We start from the raw sequence: 24599 nt of genomic DNA, 5'->3' as shown, positions 1-24599 counted from the left end.
TCTTTCATATCCATACCCAACCAGTGAGCAAGTCCTGTGGATTCTACCTGTGCCTCCTCCTCCCACTCTCATCCCCCTTTCCTTTCCCTTTGACACCTTGGCTTAGATTTGCATTCTCTCTGGCTAGAGTATTAAACTTTCTTCCAGGTTGTTTTCAGTCCACTTGCATTTTTTGCATCGTTACCAGTTTTGTCTTTTTATATTCCACTGCCCTTTAAGGGCTTTATAAGAGGGTGCTCTGTCATCTTCACTTTTGGCTCCTCACACTGAGCACAGTGCCACGCACAGAGCAAATACCCAGTAATTGTGGGACAGAACTGACCATTTCTTATGGTGCCACTTCTTTATTCTAAAAATTCAGTGGACTGCAGTTGCTAATCAGCTTAAGGCAGGACTTTTTAAACAGGCTAACTCCAACCTCCCTTTTCTACTGTTCCCATACTTGCCATGCTTCAGATAAAGAACTCATTGTTTTATTAACATGCATCCCTTGTTCTTGCCTCTGTGCTTTTGTGCATGTTTTCTTTGGCCTGAAAGCTGCTTCATCCTAATAATCTTCTGTTCAAATCCGGTCTCCATGTCCATATTCGGTGTAACTGCTTTCTCTTTTGTAAGCCCTTCTGTGCTCTCAAGACCTAGTTATTGCTCCAGTTTCTTGATCTTAAAAACTTCTTATACTACCAATTATGCTGTTTGAGGTATTTAAGGTGCACGAACCAGTCTGATCTTCCCGACACACCGTAAAACTTTTGAGGACCGAGAAGTGTGTCTTGCTCATGTTTTTATCTTCCACAACCACTGAGTTCACAGCTTTACACATGGTAATTGCTCAATAGATGCTTATGAAACAATTGGAAAAGTAAAATTACCTTAAAAATACTGTATTTTTATGCAAATAATGTGCGCCTTCTACATTTATTTGCCAACTGCTCCCTCTCCCCATGAAGTATTTTCATAAGCGCTGCTATGCTGTTAAAAAAAAAAAATTAGCATAGTGCGCTTACAAAAATACCTTGTAGGGGGAGGGTGCAGTTGGCAAACGAATGTAGAAGGCATCCATTATTGGCATGCATTACTTGCACAAAATCAGTAGCCGCTTAATTCATCCCCTCCTAGATGTAGACAGATTGTTCTAACTAGATGCTTATCTCTTAACTCTTAAAAATCTCAGTATATGAATAGTTTACTAAACTGTACATGCATCATCTATTTTTACACGTAAATTATACCTAGAAATATCAAATTAAAATATGGACTGCAGAAACTTTTTTTATGAAGCCAGAACGTATTAGTTTGGTTGTCCTTTCGGTGACACACATCATGAATTTTATATTCAAAATAATGTCAGATTATTATTCTTTACAGACCTTTTGAAAAATAATTTAAGAGTTTCGTGATTATTGTCACAACACTGAATTGATTTTGAAAGCTTACTTTTTAAATAAAAATTGACCTTTATCAAGCATTCCTTGAGGGCCTATCATTGATTAACTTCTTGACAGGTTGTTAAGACTTATTCTTACATTCTGTATTAATGAAGCTTTATATTGGCATGGGTCTCTAACCAGTGTGTCCTTTCTGCAAAGGTACATCTATGTTGCTGATATGCTGGCTCATGAAATTCATGTTTTGGAAAAACACACTAATATGAATTTAACTCAAGTGAAGGTAAATTATTTATTTATTTATTTTTTTAATAACTTTTATTAAGCTTCAAGTGAACGTTTACAAATCCAATCAGTCTGTCACATATAAGTTTACATACATCTCACTCCCTACTCCCACTTGCTCTCCCCCTCTTGAGTCAGCCCTTTCAGTCTCTCCTTTCTTGACAATTTTGCCGGCTTCCCTCTCTCTATATCCTCCCATTCCCCCTCCAGACAAGAGTTGCCAACCCAATCTCAAGTGTCCACCTGATATAATTAGCTCACTCTTCATCAGCGTCTCTCTCCCACCCACTGACCAGTCCCTTTCATTTCTGATGAGTTGTCTTCGGGGATGGTTCCTGACCTGTGTCAACTGAAGGTCTGGGGAGCATGGCCGCCGGGATTCCTCCAGTCTCAGTCAGACCATTAAGTTTGGTCTTTTTATGAGAATTTGGGGTCTGTATCCCACTGATCTCCTGCTCCCTCAGGGGTCCTCTGCTGTGCTCCCTGTCAGGGCAGTCATCGATTGTGGCCGGGCACCAACTAGTTCTTCTGGTCTCAGGATGATGTAGGTCTCTGGTTCATGTGGCCCTTTCTGTCTCTTGGGCTCTTAGTTGTCGTGTGGGCTTGGTGTTCTTCATTTTCCTTTGCTCCAGGTGGGTTGAGACCAATTGCTGCATCTTAGATGGCCGCTTGTTAGCATTTAAGACCCCAGACGCCACATTTCAAAGTGGGATGCAGAATGATTTCATAATAGAATTTTTTTGCCAATTGACTTAGAAGTCCCCGCAAACCATGTTCCCCAGACCCCTGCACTTGCTCCCCTGACCTTTGAAGCATTCATTTTATCCCGGAAACTTCTTTGCTTTTGGTCCAGTCCAATTGAGCTGACCTTCCATGTATTGAGTGTTGTCTTTCCCTTCAACAAAGCAGTTCTTATCTACTGATTAATCAATAAAAAACCCTCTCCCACCCTCCCTCCCTCCCCCCCTCGTAACCACAAAAGTATGTGTTCTTCTCAGGTTTACTATTTCTCAAGATCTTATGATAGTGGTCTTATACAATATTTGTCCTTTTGCCTCTGACTAATTTCACTCAGCATAATGCCTTCCAGGTTCCTCCATGTTATGAAATGTTTCAGAGATCCGTCGCTGTTCTTTATCGATGCGTAGTATCCATTGTGTGAATATACCACAATTTATTTACCCATTCATCCATTGACGGGCATCTTGGTTGCTTCCAGCTTTTTGCTATTGTAAACAGAGCTGCAATAAACATGGGTGTGCATATATCTGTTTGTATGAAGGCTCCTGTATCTCTAGGGTATATTCCTAGGAGTGGGATTTCTGGGTTGTATGGTATTTCTATTTCTAACTGTTTAAGATAACGCCAGATAGATTTCCAAAGTGGTTGTACCATTTTACATTCCCACCAGCAGTGTATGAGAGTTCCAATCTCTCCGCAGCCTCTCCAACATTTATTATTTTGTGTTTTTTGGATTAATGCCAGCCTTGCTGGTGTGAGATGGAATCTCATCGTAGTTTTAATTTGCATTTCTCTAATGGCTAATGATCGAGAGCATTTTCTCATGTATCTGTTGGCTGCCTGAATATCTTCTTTAGTGAAATGTGTGTTCATATCCTTTGCCCACTTCTTGATTGGGTTGTTTGTCTTTTTGTGGTTGAGTTTTGACAGAATCATGTAGATTTTAGAGATCAGGCGCTGGTCGGAGATGTCATAGCTGAAAATTCTTTCCCAGTCTGTAGATGGTCTTTTTACTCTTTTGGAGAAGTCTCTAGATGAGCATAGGTGTTTGATTTTTAGGAGCTCCCAGTTATCGGGTTTCTCTTCATCATTTTTGGTAATGTTTTGTATTCTGTTTATGCCCTGTATTAGGGCTCCTAGAGTTGTCCCAATTTTTTCTTCCATGATCTTTATCGTTTTAGTCTTTATGTTTAGGTCTTTGATCCACTTGGAGTTAGTTTTTGTGCATGGTGTGAGGTATGGGTCCTGTTTCATTTTTTTGCAAATGGATATCCAGTTATGCCAGCACCATTTGTTAAAAAGACTATCTTTTCCCCAATTAACTGACACTGGGCCTTTGTCAAATATCAACTGCTCATATGTGGATGGATTTATATGTCTGGGTTCTCAATTCTGTTCCATTGGTCTATGTGTCTGTTGTTGTACCAATACCAGGCTGTTTTGACTACTGTGGCTGTATAATAGGTTCTGAAGTCAGGTAAGGTGAGGCCTCCCACTTTCTTCTTCTTTTTCAGTAGTGCTTTGCTTATCCGGGGCTTCTTTCCCTTCCATATGAAATTGGTGATTTGTTTCTCTATCCCCTTAAAATATGACATTGGAATGTGGATCGGAAGTGCGTTAAATGTATAGATGGCTTTTGGTAGAATAGACATTTTTACTATGTTAAGTCTTCCTATCCATGAGCAGGGTATGTTTTTCCACTTAAGTATGTCCTTTTGAATTTCTTGTAGTAGAGCTTTGTAGTTTTCTTTGTATAGGTCTTTTACATCCTTGGTAAGATTTATTCCTAAGTATCTTATCTTCTTGGGGGCTACTGTGAATGGTATTGATTTGGTTATTTCCTCTTCGGTGTTCTTTTTGTTGATGTAGAGGAATCCAAGTGATTTTTGTATGTTTATTTTATAACCCGAGACTCTGCCAAACTCTTCTATTAGTTTCAGTAGTTTTCTGGAGGATTCCTTAGGGTTTTCTGTGTATATAATCATGTCATCTGCAAATAGTGATAACTTTACTTCTTCCTTGCCAATCCACATACCTTTTATTTCTTTGTCTAGCCTAATTGCCCTGGCTAAGACTTCCAACACGATGTTGAATAAGAGCAGTGATAAAGGGCATCCTTGTCTGGTTCCCGTTCTCAAGGGAAATGCTTTCAGGTTCTCTCCATTTAGAGTGATATTGGCTGTTGGCTTTGCATAGATGCCCTTTATTATGTTGAGGAATTTTCCTTCAATTCCTATTTTGGTAAGAGTTTTTATCATGAATGGGTGTTGGACTTTGTCAAATGCCTTTTCTGCATCAATTGATAAGATCATGTGGTTTTTGTCTTTTGTTTTATTTATGTGATGGATTACATTAATGGTTTTTCTGATATTAAACCAGCCTTGCATACCTGGTATAAATCCCACTTGATCAGGGTGAATTATTTTTTTGATGTGTTGTTGGATTCTATTGGCTAGAATTTTGTTGAGGATTTTTGCATCTATGTTCATGAGGGATATAGGTCTATAATTTTCCTTTTTTGTAATGTCTTTACCTTGTTTTGGTATCAGGGAGATGGTGGCTTCATAGAATGAGTTGGGTAGTGTTCAGTCATTTTCTATGCTTTGGAATACCTTTAGTAGTAGTGGTGTTAACTCTTCTCTGAAAGTTTGGTAGAACTCTGCAGTGAAGCCGTCCGGGCCAGGGCTTTTTTTTGTTGGGAGTTTTTTGATTACCGTTTCAATCTCTTTTTTTGTTATGGGTCTATTTAGTTGTTCTACTTCTGAATGTGTTAGTTTAGGTAGGTAGTGTTTTTCCAGGAATTCATCCATTTCTTCTAGGTTTTCAAATTTGTTAGAGTATAATTTTTCATAATAATCTGAAATGATTCTTTTAATTTCATTTGGTTCTGTTGTGATGTGGTCCTTCTCATTTCTTATTCAGGTTATTTGTTTCCTTTCCTGTATTTCTTTAGTCAGTCTAGCCAATGGTTTATCAATTTTGTTAATTTTTTCAAAGAACCAGCTTTTGGCTTTGTTAATTCTTTCAATTGTTTTTCTGTTCTCTAATTCATTTAGTTCAGCTCTAATTTTTATTATTTGTTTTCTTCTGGTGCCTGATGGATTCTTTTGTTGCTCAGTTTCTATTTGTTCAAGTTGTAGGGACAGTTCTCTGATTTTGGCCCTTTCTTCTTTTTGTATGTGTGCATTTATTGATATAAATTGGCCTCTGAGCACTGCTTTTGCTATGTCCCAGAGGTTTTGATAGGAAGTATTTTCATTCTCGTTGCTTTCTATGAATTTCCTTATTCCTTCCTTGATGTCTTCTATAACCCAGTCTTTTTTCAGGAGGGTATTGTTCATTTTCCAAGTATTTGATTTCTTTTCCCTAGTTTTTCTGTTATTGATCTCTAGTTTTATTGCCTTGTGGTCTGAGAAGATGCTTTGTAATATTTCGATGTTTTGGACTCTGCAAAGGTTTGTTTTATGGCCTAATATGTGGTCTATTCTAGAGAATGTTCCATGTGCGCTAGAAAAAAAAGTATATTTTGCAGCAGCTGGGTGGAGAGTTCTGTATAAGTCAATGAGGTCAAGTTGGTTGATTGTTGTAATTGGATCTTCCATGTCTCTGTTGAGCTTCTTACTGGATGTCCTGTCCTTCTCCGAAAGTGGTGTGTTGAAGTCTCCTACTATAATTGTGGAGGTATCTATCTCGCTTTTCAATTCTGTTAAAATTTGATTTATGTATCTTGCAGCCCTGTCATTGGGTGCATAAATATTTAATATGGTTATGTCTTCCTGATCAATTGTCCCTTTTATCATTATATAGTGTCCTTCTTTATCCTTTGTGGTGGATTTAAGTCTAAAGTCTATTTTGTCAGAAATTAATATTGCTACTCCTCTTCTTTTTTGCTTGTTGTTTGCTTGATATATTTTTTTCCATCCTTTGAGTTTTAGTTTGTTTGTGTCTCTAAGTCTAAGGTGTGTCTCTTGTAGGCAGCATATGGATGGATCGTGTTTCTTTATCCAGTCTGTGACTCTCTGTCTCTTTATTGGTGCATTTAGTCCATTTACATTCAGGGTAATTATAGATAAATAAGTTTTTAGTGCTGTCATTTTGATGCCTTTTTATGTGTGTTGTTGACAATTTCATTTTTCCACATACTTTTTTGTGCTGAGGTGTTTTTCTTAGTAAATTGTGAGATCCTCATTTTCATAGTGCTTGACTTTATGTTAGTTGAGTCGTTATGTTTTTCTTGGTTTTTATCTTGAGTTATTGAGTTGTTATACCTTTTTGTGGTTACCTTATTATTTACCCCTATTTTTCTAAGTAAAAACCTAACTTGTATTGTTCTATATCGCCTTGTATCACTCTCCATATGGCAGTTCAATGCCTCCTGTATTTAGTCCCTCTTTTTGATTATTGTGATCTTTTACCCATTGACTTCCATGATTCCCTGTTATGTGTATTTTTCTTCTTTAATTAATCTTAATTTGTTTGTTTTTGTGATTTCCCTATTTGAGTTGATATCAGGATGTTCTGTTTTGTGACCTTGTGTTGTGCTGATATCTGATATTATTGGTTCTCTGACCAAACAATATCCTTTAGTATTTCTTGTAGCTTTGGTTTGGTTTTTGCAAATTCTCTAAACTTGTGTTTGTCTGTAAATATCTTAATTTCGCCTTCATATTTCAGAGAGAGTTTTGCTGGATATATGATCCTTGGCTGGCAGTTTTTCTCCTTCAGTGTTCTGTATATGTCGTCCCATTCCCTTCTTGCCTGCATGGTTTCTGCTGAGTAGTCAGAACATACTCTTATTGATTCTCCCTTGAAGGAAACCTTTCTTTTCTCCCTGGCTGCTTTTAAAATTTTCTGTTTATCTTTGGTTTTGGTGAGTTTGATGATAATATGTCTTGGTGTTTTTCTTTTTGTATCAATCGTAAATGGGGTTCGATGAGCATCTTGGATAGATATCCTTTCATCTTTCATGATGTCAGGGAAGTTTTCTGTCAGGAGTTCTTCAACTATTTTCTCTGTGTTTTCTGTCCCCCCTCCCTGTTCTGGGACTCCAGTCACCCGCAGGTTATCCTTCTTGATAGAGTTCCACATAATTCTTAGGGTTTCTTCATTTTTTTTAATTCTTTTATCTGATTTTTTTTCAGCTATGTTGGTGTTGATTCCCTGGTCCTCCAGATGTCCCAGTCTACATTCTAATTGCTCGAGTCTGCTCCTCTGACTTCCTAGTGCGTTGTCTAATTCTGTTATTTTATTGTTAATCTTTTGGATTTCTACATGCTGTCTCTCTTTGGATTCTTGCAACTTATTAATTTTTCCAGTATGTTCTTGAATAATCTTTTTGAGTTCTTCAACAGTTTTATCAGTGTGTTCCTTGGCTTTTTCTGCAGTTATCCTAATTTCATTTGTGATATCATTAAGCATTCTGTAAATTAGTTTTTCATATTCTGTATCTGATAATTCCAAGATTGTATCTTCATTTGGGAAAGATTTTGATTATTTTGTTTGGGGGGTTGGAGAAGCTGTCATGGTCTGCGTCTTTAAGTGGTTTGATATGGATTGTTGTCTCCGAGCCATCACTGGGAAACTAGTTTTTCCAGAAAATCCGCTAAAAAAAATGCAGTCAGATCCCTATCAGAGTTCTCCCTCTGGCTCAGGCTATTCAGATGTTAATGAAGCCGCCTGGGGAGGGTGGGGGAGGGAACAGAGAGATAGGAGAGTAGCACCTCAGAATATAGCCAGAGTTGCTTGTCTTGCTTGGAATGACTATTATATCTGAGATTCCCGCGGGGCACATCGCCTATGTGTGCTGGCTGTGTGGAGATTGCCCCCGGGGGGTCTGGCCCGCTGGAGTCACGGTCAGATCCTCCGCTTCCAGCCCCACACCCAGCGTCAAGGCTCCCCTACTGGGACGGTGCACTCTCGACTCCAAAATCAGTCGCTGCCTCCCGGGGACTTCTCGTCCCTCCAGCCGCGTGGCCGTGCCGCATCCGAGAGCCAGTTGGGCCTCCTCCCGGGGTTAGTTCAGATGGGTGGAGCAGCTCCCCGTGCTTGTGCCGTGACTGAGTGTCCCGGCTGGGATGCTGTTCTCCCCGCTCCAATACCAGTCGCTGCCTCCCGGGGACTTCTCCTACCGGCTGCGTCCCACGCCGCCCGCGCGACCTGGCTGGTCCCCTTCCCGGGGTTAGTTCAGGGGGGTGGAGCAACTCTCCGTGTTTATGCCGTACCTGCGTCCAGTCCAAATCCCTGCGGGACGGTTCCCCAGCTCGGACGCTGCTCTTTCTGCTCCAAGACCAGTCACTGCCTCCAGGGGACTTCTCCTACCGGCTGCGTCCCACGCCACCCGTGGAACCGGCTGGTCCCCCTCCTGGGGTTAGTTCAGGGGGGTGGAGCAGCTCTCTGTGCTTGTGCCGTACCTGACTGGTACGCTGGCTCCAGGCTCTGGAAACAATCGCTGCTTCCCCGTATTAGTTCGTTCTCCGTCTCTAAATCTGAGTTTGTTGTTCAGGGTTTGTAGATTGTTATGTATGTGATCGATTCACTTGTTTTTCCGTGTCTTTGTTGTAAGAGGGATCCGAGGTAGCGTCTGCCTAGTCCGCCATCTTGGCTCCGCCCCCCGGTAAATTATTTTTATATATGTAATGCAGATTTTCATCTGTTGTATTTTGAAATTATATAACTATAATACATTTTATCATCATCTTATTTAGAACAGAATGTGAATGCCAGGTGTAACTATTCTGGGTTTTTTGTTGTTGCTGTTTGTTTGTTGTTTTTTAGGATCATCTTCTTCCAACTAGAGAAATCTCTTGTTCCCAACCATGACCATGCAGCAGTGGGTTGGGAGTGATATTTGCATCAGATTTAGGGAATCGAGGGCACTGGGTTCCATGAAGGACTGATGGCAAGAGATGAATTCCAATAAGAATTTCCACAATTGAAAAGACTAATAGATGAATTCTCAAATGAAGACTTATGCATGTTGCCAGTTCTTTCAATAATAAATGAGGTAGAAATTGAATTCCACACCATTATTATTTTCTTCCTGCTTGACAACACATATTTTAGGCTGATTAAGAATTTCCGATCTTGCTTTGATTGAGTTCCTTGAGCTAAATGTTCATCGTGCATCGTTTAAGGGAGAAGGAGTTCATTTTTTGAGCCAGATATTTAGATAGATTGATTATCACCCTAACTTCCTTAATCTCAGGGAAGGATGCAAAGTGGTTCCAAACCCACTTATTAATTTTATTTTAAGCAATATTGATGCCAGAAAGATGGAAGCATAGAGATGTGTGTAATTTCCCCACATGCACAGAGGCAGCAAAGGTTAGCCCTGAATTATTTAATCCAGTCTCTCATGTCATCATTTAGATATTGACATTTTTAAATTTGAAAGGTACTCAAGTTGGATACACTGGTGGATAATTTATCTGTGGATCCTTCCTCGGGGGACATCTGGGTAGGCTGTCATCCTAATGGCCAGAAGCTCTTTGTGTATGATCCGGACAATCCTCCTTCATCAGAGGTTTTTATGTTTTTAATTTTTCAACCTTATTCAAGTCATTTTTGAACTAATAATACAGTAAACTGTTATGGGGGGTTTGTTTAGTCCCTATGAACCTAGAACTCACTAAAGTATTATGTAGTGGCTTTGTAATTGCTTTAAGCCAATAATTGGCAGATTTTAACATTGTGCGTGTTCTTTAACAAGGGTAAATCTTTTGATATGTTCAATTATGGTGGAAACTAGTCAAAAAGCATTTTTATAAAGACATGTCCTTCTTGTATGGTATACTAGCAATGTTTTAAATACCTGGCTTATTGTCAGGTCACCACATGACATGATTTTTGTTCATGTTAAAGTGGCATGACAGTACATACATTACTGTGGAAGTATATTTATTAATGCTGAATAAGTATAATGACACTAAATCCTGTATTGTCATGGGATAACTAGATGGTTTAAGAAAGTACTTTCTTTGAAGATTTGAGAAAGTACTTCAATTTAAACATTAAAAACATTGGTAACTGCTGTTTTCAACAGCAAGTCCTCTTAATCATTGTGTCATTGTGGAAGACAGGGACTAGGTGATTGAGTGACATGGGCGTATGTATGGTGGTTCTGTAGTAATCCTTTGTATCTCCTGAACAGATTCTCCGTATCCAGAATATTCTAACTGAGAAGCCTCCGGTGACTACAGTTTATGCCAACAATGGATCTGTTCTTCAGGGAAGCTCCGTGGCCTCAGTATATGATGGGAAGCTACTCATAGGCACTTTATACCACAGAGCCTTGTATTGTGAACTCTAAATTGTACTTTTGGTATGCAAATAGGACTTCTCTTAACAATTTTCTAGGAATTGCTAATTCTGAGCAAATCTACCCACAAAATTCACCAAGAAATGTATGGCATGCACAGTCCTCAGTGTCAGCAGGTTTCACATCTGTGAATTCGACCAACCACAGATTGAAAATATTCGGGGCAGAAAAAAACCTTTTTTTTTTTGGTCATTATTCCCTAAACAATACATTATAAAAACTATTTTACATAGCGTTTACATTGTATTAAGTATTTTAAGTAATCTGGAGATGATTTAAAGTATATGGGAGGACGTACGTAGGTTATATGCAGATCCTATGCCATTTTATCTAAGGGACTGGAGCATTCTTGGATTTTTGTATCCATGTGTGGGGTCCTGGAACCACTTCCCTGCAGATACTGAGGGACAACTGTATAGTTCATTTTATTTCAGTAAGGAAAGTCCCCTTCAATTCTTATAACATTTTTTATATAAGAGGAAAATGAACACTTAAAAAAAAATGCCAAGAATGAAAGAAGAAAGCTGCTTTCGGGTAAAGTAAATACCCTTTGCACAAAATAAGCCTCAACTTTGCCTTCCTAATGCCAGAGCATGAATTCCACTGATCTCCGTTGAGTTTTATTTCCTTAAAATGCGAGGGACCTCAGTTCCAACTGTGAGACCACTGTGACTGTTTAGAACTACTGATAGAGAACATTTACTGATGTTTTGCCCTTACAATTTTGTTTACTGCTTACAAGTTGGAGTTATATTAAAGACTAACTAAAGTAGGAGTTATGTCGGTATTTAATTCACAAGGCATGCCCTCAGGAGGAATGACAAGGCAGCTGCTTCTGTATGGTGTTTCCTTGGAAAAGGAGGGCATGGCAATGTTAATTTCTCTCATTGAAAGCTGAATGTGAATGGGCTCTTTATTTAAAAAAAAAAAAAGAAATGAAACAAAAGATCAACTAAATACTGTAACTTGAATTCTCAATTAGTATTGAGTATTCCACCAGCCATCTTCCCTAATGGGAACCTACCCTGGACACAAAGAGGAAATAAAAGGCTGGAGCTGGCAGATCATCCTGCCTCCTCACTGAACAGATGTGTGAACTGGTGCCAGGAGAGATGAAGTCAACAGTCCAGGCCACAAGAATAACCAGCAGCAATGCTGGGATCAGCCTGCCTCATAGGGGAGAGCTCTTTCCACTCATTGTACCTCCCAGAAGACCATCTTAAACCTGGAGAGAGACTTTCATATGTTTCTCTACACTGCAACCTCTCAAAGCACTTTACTTCAGGTCTCATACTTTTTTCCCATCTTCATCATCATCAAAATATTTGCTAATTACTTTCAGTGTGCCAGATAAAATCCCAAAACCAAACCCATTGCTGTGGAGTTGATTCCAACTCATAGCGACCATATAGGACAAAGTAGAACTGCCCCATAGGGTTTCTAAGGCCAAAATCTTTATGGAAGCAAACAGCTATATCTTTCTGCCTTGGAGCAGCTGATAGTTTGAACTGCCGACCTTTTGGTTAGCAGCTGAGCACTTTAACCAGTGTGCCAGCAGGTCTCCAGATGTGCATGATAATAACCTATAATGATTACATGCATTATCTCATTTAATCCTAATCAGAGCCCTGAGGGAGTAGGACTAACAGTTCACAGACATTCAAGATACCCACCTAGTAAGGGTTGGCTCTCAATCTACCTCTGATCCCAGAGCCTGCACCCTTATACTACGTGAAGCTACTACCATAGTACTAATGGTTTTAAAATATAATTTTACAGAAGTATTCTTCAATTTGGCCTCTGTCAATTTGGCCTGTGCTTTTACTTATATTTTAAAATAATCTGTTAATAATGTATATTGGATATAGTTTATGCTAAAATAATTACTGTTTTTTGCTGTCTCTATTGGAAAGTGTTAAGTCACAGATGAATACAGCGAGATTAAATATCTTTCACCAACTGACCCAAAACCAGTAAGTATGTCTTTTAGATTTTAAGGGATTCTAACATTGATTACCTATAAAGCTTTATTCATAAAAAGTTCCTGAATACAATAGGCAAAAAATAAACTTCTGTTGTCTTTATTACTTATTATCTTTGTTAAAAATTTTATTTGGCAAAAGTAGATATAAGTTAATAAATATATGTATTTATTTGAGATAGGAATTTTCAAAATAAACTTTGATTTGTGGCCTCTGTGTGCCATGAGGGAGTCTTTTTCATCAAATCATAAGTATTTTTGTGCACCTATGTATGGTGATCTTATTGTGATCATTTACGGACTTTTAACAGTTTGGTCATTGACAGGTCAGATCATTCAAAAGAATTGAAACTGCAATTCGGATATGTCCCCACTAGGCGGCCATAGGTGACATATTTGAGTGTGTGTGTGTGTGTTAATCTTTTAAATCTGAGATCCTATTCAATGACAATATATAGGATGTAGAACATTTTCTTTACAAACGGTGTTATGCCAATTAAGCTAGATGTTTCCTGAGACCATGGTCCCCAGCCCTCAGCCCAGCATTTCAGTCCCCCACGGAGTTTGTTTGTGCATATGGGGCTTCCATGACCTTGCCTTGGTCAAGTTGTACTGGCTTCCCCATTATTTTGTTCTGTCTTACCCTTCACCATAGTTACCATTTACCTATTGTCTATTTAGTGTTTTTCCCTCCCCACCTGTCCACTCCCTCAGAATCATCAAAGATTGTTTCTTTTTGTGTGTAAACCTTTTCATGAGTTTTTATAATAGTGGTCTCATACAATATTTCCCCTTTTGCGATTGACTTATTTCACTCAGCGTAATACCCTCTAGATTCATCTATATTGTGAGATGTTTCCCAGATTCATCATTGTTCTTTATTTTTGCATAGTATTCCATTTTGTGTTTAAACCATAGTTTATTTATCCATTCATCTGTTGATAGGCACTTAGGTTGTTTCTATCTTTTTGCTATTGTGAACAATGCTGCAGTGAACATGGTGTGCATATCTATTCATTAGACAGATCTTATTTCTCCAGGATATATTCCTAGGACTGGGATTGCTGGATCATACAATATTTCTGTTTCTAGCTTTTTAAGGAAGCACCATACTGTTTTCTAAATTGATTGTACCATTTTCCATTCCCATCAGCATAGCATAAGTGTTCCAATCTCCCCACAATCTCTTCAATATTTGTTATTTTCTGGTTTTTTGATTAGTGCCAATAATGTTGGGGTGAGGTGGTATCTCATTTGTGGTTTTGATTTGCATTTCTCGAATGGCTAGTGGGAAACTCTGGTGGCATAGTGGTTAAGAGCTATGGCCGCTAACCAAAAGGTTGGCAGTTTGAATCCACCTGGTGCTCCTTGGAAACTCCATGGGGCAGTTCTACTCTGTCCTATAGGGTTGCTATGAGTAGGAATTGACTTGACAGTAGCGGGTAATGGCTAGTAATTGATTGTGAGCATTTCCTCAATGTGTCTGTTAGCCTCCTGAATGTCTTCTTTGGTGCACTATCTGCTCCTTTGCCCATTTTCAGTTAACTTTTTAAATTTCAGTGTATTGAATGGCTTTCATATGGCCAGTCCTGAGCTAACCATTAGGATACAACAGTGAACCAGACACAATGCTTGTATTTCTAGTGGGAGATTCAACAAACGAGCAACAAAACAAAACAAAAGGAGTGATGATGAAAGGAACAGCACAGAGAAATGTGATTAGAGGATAATTTGGAGAAATCAAATAAAAAAAATTTAAGTCTACAGCAAAGTTGAAAGAGTAACGCAGTGACTTCCTTATACTCTACCTATAATCTGTTATCATCAATTATCACTTTGTCACATTTTCCTTACCTTCCTGAGTATAGATGTTTTTATATTTCTGAGCCATTTGAAAGCAAGATGGAGATACGTGAAACTTCATTCCTGCATGCTTCAGCTTGCAACTCCTAATAATAATGTCACTCTCCCACATAATCACAATGCTATCATTTAAAGAAAAAAAAAAAAACGTTCCCATTGAGTCCATTCTGACTCATAACAACCCCACAAGGACAGAATAGAACTGCTCCCGTAGGGCTTCCGAGGAGCAGCTGATGGATTCCAACGGCCGGCATTTTGGTCAGCAGCTGAATGCTTCACCACTGCACCACCAGGGCTCCCAATGCTATCATAGCAGGTAAGAAAAAGGAGTGATACTTCGATAATATCTAATATCTAGTCCAGATTCAAATTGCTTCAGTTGTCTCCAGATGTCTTTAATAGCTACTTTCTCTCTCCCATCTCTAATCCAGGATCCAGTCAAGGTTCGTGATTCATATTTGCTTGTTATATCTTTAGTCTTTTAATCTAAAAACGTTACTCTATCATTTTTTTGTTTTGTTTTTCATGGCACCACCTTTTGTTGAGTGCAGGCAAGATGTTTTGTGGAATGTCCTGCATTCTGGATTTATTTTTTTATTTCTTCTTGGAGGTCTTAATTCAACATCATTTATATTCCCTGTAAATTGGAAGTTACTAGAGGCTTAATTAGATTCTGGTTTGCCAATTTTGGCAAGAAAACTTCACAAGCTATATGTGTTTCATTTTGTATTGTATCAGAATATAAGGACAAGTCGTTCTGCTATTGTTGTTGTTAGGTGTCGTGGAATAGATTTTCAACTCATAGCATCACAATGTGACAGAGTAGAACTGCCCCATAGGGTTTTCTAGGCTGTAATTTTTACAGGAGCAGATCGCCAGGCCTTTTCTCCTGCAGAGCCACTGGGTGGGTTCAAACCTTCAAACTTTTGGTTAGCAGCTGAGTGCTTAACTTTTGTGCCACAGGGCTCCTAGTTCCACTATCAGTGATACAAAATCTGAACAATAGGTTAAGGTGGTGATCACCAGCTCTATAAAGATAATTTTTTTTTTCTATTTATAAATCTGGATGAATACCCTGTTCCCTAAAATCTTTCAACCAGTAGTTTTAGCACATATTAATGACTCTGGCCTGATCAGTTTCTGGTAGTCCCTGACTTAAAACGGAGCTCCATTCTGACAACTCCATCGCAAGTTGGCTCTGATGTAATTCGAATACCTCTTTTTTTTTTTTAAGTTTTCATTATTATTGCCTTTTATTTTCGGTATATTTATAAATCATAGCATTGAACATTTGCAAGTGAACATCTGAGAATTATAACATCAGCAAATTATGTACTGCAACACTGTATGTAGTACATATTACTAACAATAAGGTGTACAAAAAAAAATAAACAGATTGTCCCAAGTGTGGTTTGTCGTCACTTGAATACATTGTAAATAAGGGGCTACCTGTATTATATTGCAAAATAGTGCTTTTTTCCTACCATTTTTTTGTACATATATTGGTGGGCAGTACTCTATTTAAAAAAAAAAAAAAAAACTCTCTTTGCACTGCTCTCATTCTGCCCCTCAGGCTCTTGTGTATTCTCTCTGTGTGTCTCTCTTTCTGTATCAGTTATGGATTGTGGATTTTTTTATTCAGTGAGTTATAATCAGTTATAATGGTAATTTGGGATATTCAGCTTCTCTCACATTGAGCCAGAAGAAGCCCATCAAGCTGGCTCCAGTGTTGTCATGACATAAGCCTATCATACTAGAGCCCCCCTTGCTTTTTGGCACAATGTCATGTCCCAGACTCTGTTCTTTCTCTCCTCCAGACTTGGAGTCAGCCACCACTGATTCCAAAAAAAAAAAAAGAAAAGAAAGGAATTCTTTGGAGAAATCAGTGCCTGCCAATAGGGTCTCTATGAGTCAGAATGGAACTTGGTGGCAACAGGTTTGGTTTTGTTTTTTTTTAATATGCCACTACTAGGTGGATATAGGTGCCATATTTTTGTGTGTATGTGAATGTGTTTTAATCTAGGATCCTGTTCAGTGTCAAAAAAATATCCTTTTGATTTTTCACAAAACCTCAGCTCTTTGACAATGGCTGGGTGGGAACATGAATACCCAATACAGTGAGCAAGAGAAATTAAAAATAATAGATGTGCCGCTAGTGGTGGCATATAGGTACTGATTTCTCTATGGAATCCCAATTTCTTTTTTAAATTTTATTGTGCTAAAATATATATAAGGAGCCTTGGTGGCACAATGGTTGAGCACTCTGCTGCTAATCAAAAAGCTGGCAGTTTGAACCCACCCAGCTTCTCCACAGGAGAAAGACCTGGAGATCTGCTCCCATAGAGATTACAGCCTAGAAAACCCTATGGGGCAGTTCTACTCTGTCACATGGGGTCATTATGAGTCAGAATCAATTCAGTGGCACCCAAAACAACTATATATGTATCTCTCTCTCAGAAAGTTTGCCATTTTAACCATTTTTAAGTGTATAGTTCAGTGACATTAATTACATTGACCATGTTGAGTTACCATCACCATAATCTATTTCCAGAAGTTTTACATTACTGCAAACAGAAACTCAGTGTTTTTTCAGCAATAACTCCCATTTCCTCCTCCCGCAGCCCCACTTTTGAATTCCTCTGTCCTCTCTTTCACTGACAACAAGCGCTTTTTATATACCAATGTACCTAGTGGTCTCTGGATGAAGCCAATTTGACCTATTGTCAGAGTTTTTTTTGTGTTTTTTTTTTTTTTTTTGGCTCACTGACCATCAGTAAGGAGCCCTGCTGGCACAGCAGTTCAAGTGCTTGGCTGCTAACCAAAAGGTTGGTGGTTTGAACACACTAGCCCCTCCTCGGGAGAAAGATGTGGCAGTGTGGTTCCTTAAAGATATACAGCCTTAGAAACCCTGTGGGGCAGCTCTTCTCTGTCCTATAGGGTTGCTATAAGTCAGAATCAACTCAATGGCAGTGGGTTTGGTTTTTTCGGTTTTGGGCCATCAGTAGCCTTCAAGGGTCGTTATGAGTCGGAATCGACTCGACGGCACTGGGACTGGGTAGACTTCAAAGATAAGATCTGGATGAAGGCCCCTTCCCCACAATCTCACTACCAGGTGGTATGGTCCAATAACCACAAGTCTCAGAGAAAATCTGCTACACAAATATTTATTAACAAGGAGGTGTAAAAATTTGCCCTATAGCTTGTTTGGCAAGCTCAGCAATGTCCCAGCTCAGTTCTTTTCATTATTTCAGCAAGCACCTGACAAAAAGTTTCAGTCTGAGGCAAAGGCAACAAAATTCTGAAAAGATTTAGCTCATCTCAGGAAGGAATTCACAGAGACACTGTACCAAAAAGGATTTCAGGAAGTAGCATATGATTAAGAACCCGTGTACTGAAGGAAGAAATGCAAGCTGCATTGAAGATATTGGCGAGAAACAAGGCTCCAGGAATTGATGGAATACCAAGCGAGATGTTTCAACAAATGGATCCAGTGCTGGAAATGCTCACTCGTTTATGCCAAGAAATTTGGAAGACACTACCTGGTCAGAACTGGAAGAGATCCATATTTATGCCTATTCCAAAGAAAGGTGATTCAACTGAATGCAGAAATTATCAAACAATATCATAAGTATCACAGGCAAGTAAAATTTTTCTGAAGATCATTCAAAAGCAGCTACAGCAGTATATTGACAGGGAACTGCCAGAAATTCAGGCCAGATTCAGAAGAGAACATGGAACCAGGGATCTCTTTGCTGATATCAGGTGGATCTTGACTGAAAGCAGAGACTATCAGAAAGGTGTTTACTTGTGTTTTATTGACTATGCAAAGGCATTCGACTGTGTGGATCGTAACAAATTATGAAGAATGGGAATTCTGGAACACTTAATTGTGCTCGTGAGGAACCTGTACTTAGACCAAGAGTCAGTCATTTGAACGGAAAAAGGTGATACTGCGTGGTTTAAAGTTAGGAAAGGTGTGCATCAGGGTTGTAGCCTTTCACTATACTTATTCAACATGTATGCTAAGCAAATAATCTGAGTAGCTGAACTATGTGAAGAAGAACATGGCATCAGGATTGGAGGAAGAGTCATTAACCACCTGTTATGCAGATGACACAACCCTGCTTGCTGAAAGTGAAGAAGACTTGAAGCACTTACTTAGTGAAATCAAAGGACGACAGCCTTCAGTCACGGATTATGCTCCACATAAAGGACACAAAAATCCTCACAACTCGGCCAGTAAACAACATTATGATCAACAGAGAAAAGATTGAAGTTGTCAAGGATTTAATTTTATTTGGATCCACAATCAACACCCATGGAAGCAGCAGTCAAGAAATCAAATTGCATTAGGCAAATCGACTGCAAAAGACCTCTTTAAAGTGTTGAAAAGCAAAGACATCACTTTAAGGACTAAGGAGCACCTGACCCAAGCCATCATGTTTTCAATCACCTCATATGCATGCAAAAGCTGGGCAATGAATAAGGAAGACCAAAGAAGAATTGATGCCTTTGAATTATGGTGTTGGCAAAGAATATTGAATATACCATGGACTGCCAAAAGAACAAACAAATCTGTCTTGGAAGAAGTACAGTCAGAATGCTCCTTAGAAGCAAGGATGGCAAGACTTCATCTCATATTTTGGACATGTTATCAGGAAGGACCAGGCCCTGGAGAAGGACATCACGTTTGGTAAAGAGGGTCAGCAAAAAAGGAAGACCCTCAACGAGATGGACTGACACAGTGACTGTAACGATGGGCTCAAGCATAATGGTGATCATGAGGATGGTGTAGGACTGGGCAGTGTTTTGTTCTGTTGTACATAGGGTCACTATGAGTCAGAAGCAACTCCATGGCACCTAACAACAACAGCGACAGATCAGAAAATAATCTTCTTTGGTTAGTCATATGAACACAGCACCCAACAGGGTTCTAGAGCTGCTTGTACAATGTATCTTGCCCATCCACGTACTTCAGACAAAACCTGTTTCACTATGAATAATTATTTCTAATCTCTTGTACAAATGAATGAACTGTCCATGTGCAGATTCAGATGATGTCACTTGATAGGGCAGCCTCCAGAGTCTGAAATTCAATTCTAACTAACCATGCTGGGGTTGTGCATTATTTATTATCGTATTCAGATGGTAACTAACCACTCTCAGGTTTAAAGTTAATGTACACATACACATATCCCTCTGGCTAAAATGAAGAATTTTTAAACGAATTACAGATAACACAGCTCACTCAATCACTTGCCTCCAAATCTGCCTCTTCCCTTCCTACCTTCTTCATGCTGTGTTGAGAGGCAACAAGCAATATGAGGAACATGAACCCTGGAGTCACTTAACTGGAGTCCAAATGGATGCTGTAACATTTCTTAGTTATATAACCTCAAGTGAGTTATTACTTGACCTCTCCAAGCTTCACTTTCCTTATTTGTAAAACGAGGTGTCGTGGATTGAATTATGTCCCCCCAAAAATGTGTGGATCAATTTGGCTGGGCCATGATTCCCGGTATTGTGTGATTTTCCTGTATGTTGTAAACCCTGCCTCTACGATGTTAATGAGGGAGGATGGGTGGCAGTTGCGTTAGTGAGGCAGGACTCAATCTACAAGATTCAATTGTGTTCTTGAGGCAATCTCTTGAGATACAAGAGAGGCGAGCAGAGAGAGAGGGACCTCATACCACCAGGAAAGCAGTGCTGGGAGCAGAGCGTATCCTTTGGACCCAAGGTCCCTGGGCGGAGAAGATCCTAGTCCCAGGGAACATTGATGAGAATGCCGACAGAGAATGTGTCTTCTCCCGGAGCTGACGCCCTGAATTTGGACTTTTAGCCTACTTGACTGTGAGGAAATAAATTTCTCTTTGTTAAAGCCGTCCATTTGTGGTATTTCTGTTACAGCAGCATTAGTGACTAAGACATAAGGATAACAAAAACATAATGTGATAGAGCATGTAAAGCATTTAGCATATAGTATGATTATTACTATTTTCTCTTCTACGCCATTTCTTCTTTAAAAATAATATTGTGGTAAATACATATAACAAAAATTTGCAATTTTAGCCATTTTTAAGTGTATAATTCACTGACATTAATTACATTCACCATGTTGTATAACAATCACCCCTATTTTCAAAAGTTTTCAGTGTCCCACATAGAAACCCAGTACTCCTTAAGCAATAAGTCCCCGCTCCATCCCTAGCCCCTGATAACCACTTATAAACTTTTGTTTGCGTTTGTTCCCATTCACCTATTCTAGATATTTCATATAAGTGGAATCATACAGTATTTTGTGTCTAACTTATTTCACTCAGCATAATGTTTTCAAGGTTCATCCTTGTCATAGCATGTATCAGAACTTCATTTCTCTTTATGGCTGAAGAATATCCATTTGTATGTGTATACCCATTAAAAACCTTTTGCCATCAGTTGATTCTGACTCACAGCGACCCCATACGACAGAGTAGAACTGTCCCATAGGGTTTTCAAGGAGCGGTGGTGTATTCCTACTGCTTACCACTTGGTTAGCAGCCGAGTTCCTAACCACTGCACCATTAATGCATTCATCAGTTGAAGGACACTTGGGCTGTTACTACCTTTGACTATTGTGAATAATATTGCAGTGAACACTGATGTACAACTGTCTGTTGGAATCCCTGCTTTCAAGTCTTTTGGGTATATACCTAGGAGTGGGATTGCTGGGTGATATGAAAAACTGCCACAGTACTTTTCGTAGCAGCAGCGCCATTTTACATACCCACAGCAATGCACAGGTGTTCCAATTTCTCTACGTCCTCACAACGTTACACCTCCCTCCCCCTTTATTTTTATAATGGCTATTCTAGTGGGTGTGAAGTGGTATCTCCTGATTATAATTTGCATTTCCCTAATGACTAATGATGTTGAGCATATTTTCATGTGCTTATTGACCATTTATATATCTTCTTTGGAGAAACGTCTATTCAAGTCCTTTGTCCATTTTTTAATTGGGCTGTTTGTCTTTTTGTTGTTGAGCATTCCATTTTTTTTATTTTTCCATTTTTTCCTTCTCCCAAGTCCATACTTTGTATCCATCAATCTAATCGATATTTATTGAGCAACTATTAAGTGCAAGGTGCTATGGCTGGCACTGGAAGACCCAGTGATAAATGGGATGGGACCTCTCCCCACAACTGAGCCTACAATCTCACATGGAGTTTCAGACTTAATATCCATTAGTGCCAAGTTTATTCTGACTCATAGCAACCCTACAGGACAGAGTAGAACTGCTCCATCGGGTTTTCAAGGGGCAGCTGGTAGATTCAAACTGCCTACCTTTTGGTTAGCAGCCAGATGCTTAACCACAGCACCACCAGGGTGGCTCAGACTTAATAATTATGTTTATTGACCTCTTACAATGTAGCAAGCACAGTGCTGAGAACTTTACACTCATATAAGAAATTTATGAGGTGGATGATATTTTACAGAAGAACAATCTGTAGCTTAAAAGAGTAAGCTTTTCCAAGCTGGATCCAAACCCAGTGACTTGGCTCCCAAGCCCAAATTCTGCACACACACCTGCACCACACTCTTGGCCCCACAGCTCCAGGGCCCTCCTCTCTTTGTCATATCTTTCCTCTTAAGTCCTAGTGAAAACAACATCAAATTCATCCTCTTTTAAAATTAATCAAGTTAAAAATTCTTTTAAAAATCTATAGGTTTTACAGTGTTCTTTTAGGACAATCCATCTTCCTTAGCTTTAACAGAGGTAGCATGGTGGAGGCAGCACTGTTAAGGGCACAGGCTTTGGAGCCAGACTGCTTGGCTCTGCCACTGAGTGACCTAGAGCAAGTTACTCAACCACTCTGTTCCTCAGTTTCTTATCTATAAAACTGGGATAATGTTACCTACCTCGGAGGTTGTTCTGAGAATTAAAATCATTAACATATGAAAAGTTCAAAATTCTAAACTTTGAATTAGTGTGAGCTGTGTTAAGTGTTAGGCTTCATTACTCACAGTGTAATTATGTATTCATACTATAATTATGTATCCCATAGGTAGGGACCAAATTTTTTAATATCTCCAGGTCTAGTAAACCTTGGTCTCTCAACAAGAAATATTTATGCTTAAACTCAATAGGGCTACCATTTCTTTCTGTTGGTAAATAAAAACGGATCATGCTTGAAGATTCTACTTTGCTGTGCTCAAACTCCTCAAATTTTCCCCATCATCTGCCATTGGTCCAGCCGCTTCCCTCCAAGGTGATCTTCATTATGAAAGCGGAAAGGGCATTTCTCGCCTAGAGGAACTGAAGGCCTAGAACAAAGATCAAGTCTTTTGAAAGCCTAACCTACCAAGGAACCCTGCTCATCTTCCTTTTTCCTATCTTATTTCCTTTCCTTCTCTCCCTCTAATTTTTTTGTTAATCCCATCAACAATGGGGGCAGATAATGGTATTCACAAAGATTAACTTGGTACGCCCCGTTTTCGACATTCAGGTAGGGCATGGAGGCCATGAGACAAGGTCCGGTGCCCTAAATCTTGGAGAAGCTCTTCGCTTCAATTATCCCTTCCCTCGACGCCTCCGTGTAGCTCGAGCGCATTTCTGTATCTCAACTCATAACCGGTGGTCGGTCCAGAAGCTCGAAGTTCCGGGTTCTGAACTCAAGCTCCCCGCCACTCTGCTCTTTCACCCCTCCTTCCCCCCCCCCCCCCCCCGTCGATTTAAGGAGCTCAGGTAGAATGCTGCGACTGTTAACAGCAAGTCCCCTCTACCGTCCCACCAGCTGATGTGTTGGTGCCAAAGCTGCCAGAGAACGCCAGACCTTCTCCCGGCTCCCTCTCTGGGAGTTCAGCCTTGAAGGGGGGAAGGAGGTTGGGCGGAACTTTTAAACTTTCAGATCTTGAATCTTGAAAGTTGGCCTTGAACCCCAAACAGCGGAGAACTGGCGGGAATCCCTGCGCAGAGCAGCACCGCCCGGGCCGCGCTTCGGTCCCGGGAGAGGCCAGTGGGCGGGGCCGGCGGGCACCAACCGGCTGGGGAGCCTGCCTGCCAGCAGCGCCGTCAAGCAGCGCCCCGAGTCGGCTCGCCGCAGCCTGGCACCCCTAGACCATGGGGAAGCTGGTGGCGCTGACCCTGCTGGGGGTCGGCCTGGCCCTGATTGGGGAGAGGCTATTGGCGTTTAGGTGAGTTGGCATTTTGGTGGGGGCTTCTTCTGCCCCCTTTCTGGCCTCTTCCAAGTTGGTCAAGGGCTGCCCGGTGCCCCCTCGAGGCCTCACTCCTCTCCGATCCCTTGGGAAGCTTCTTTTGTGGAAAGTGGACTGTTGTACTTTCTAAGAGGGTGCCCCCGTTTATTTTCTGAAAGTCATATCCCCTGTCTCAGGTCGCCCTTGCCATTCCGCTCGTGCGGAAACAAACTTCCAACTTAAACTTCCAGCTTGGAAGTGTTGGCCGTGGGGGAGGAGACCAGGCTCCCAGCTGCGTGTTTATGGCTGACACAGGCTTTGCCCAAGCCTGGTTAACCACTGAGAAGTACTCGGTTACAGAACCCTCCAAGATTAAAAGAGCTAGCCAGACGGGGGAAATGAGCAGGAGGGATCCGGCATATTCTGGGTATCCAGCCTTTTTAAGCGGAAGATCAGGTGGTAATATCCATCTCAGAAATGCCTCAGGAAAGTCAATACTGGGCTCGAAAGCAGAAATATTAAGTGATGATATGCAACCCTGAGTGATTCTAAAGCCTCTACTAGCTTTCGGTTGTCTTCGTATTGTTTTTATTTATTTCCCTAAGTAGAATCTGGTATCCTCCAGGTTTTACATCGAGAATTTCTTGAGGTGCCTAATGCCTTTTGGCAATAATTTCTAGTCCAGCTTGAGAGTATTTATTATTATATTTGCTACCTGTGTACCCAAGTGAATCATTTTAAAAAAAGATTAAGAGGTATTTTTCGAAGTGACAGTAAGTATAAGTCTTTCTGAACACAGTTTAATAAAAGTTGAAAAAATTATCCCTGTATTTAGAAGAGTGTTTCAATGTGAGAA

The 24599-nt window shown here is 40.0% G+C and overlaps 2 protein-coding genes across 2 annotated transcripts in view; both read left to right on the top strand.

The window, feature by feature from the left end:
• Positions 1–15907, top strand: part of PON2 (paraoxonase 2) — a 48312-nt gene extending 32405 nt beyond the window's left edge. The window contains exons 7-9 of the mRNA XM_049893655.1: positions 1587–1668; positions 9805–9933; positions 10561–15907. Of these exons, the coding sequence (XP_049749612.1) occupies positions 1587–1668; positions 9805–9933; positions 10561–10719 (370 nt within the window). The 3' untranslated portion in view covers positions 10720–15907. The remainder of the gene's footprint in view (positions 1–1586; positions 1669–9804; positions 9934–10560) is intronic.
• Positions 15908–23424: 7517 nt separating this feature from the next.
• The window catches only part of PON3 (paraoxonase 3), a 29716-nt gene continuing 28541 nt past the window's right edge, over positions 23425–24599 (top strand). The window contains exon 1 of the mRNA XM_049893813.1: positions 23425–23743. Coding sequence (XP_049749770.1) covers positions 23670–23743 — 74 coding nt within the window. The 5' untranslated portion in view covers positions 23425–23669. The remainder of the gene's footprint in view (positions 23744–24599) is intronic.

This window comes from Elephas maximus, chromosome 8 (assembly GCF_024166365.1).
Source record: "Elephas maximus indicus isolate mEleMax1 chromosome 8, mEleMax1 primary haplotype, whole genome shotgun sequence".
Lineage (NCBI taxonomy): Eukaryota > Metazoa > Chordata > Mammalia > Proboscidea > Elephantidae > Elephas > Elephas maximus.
Note: the sequence above shows the minus strand (reverse complement) of the source record. Positions and strands in the feature narration are given on the sequence as shown.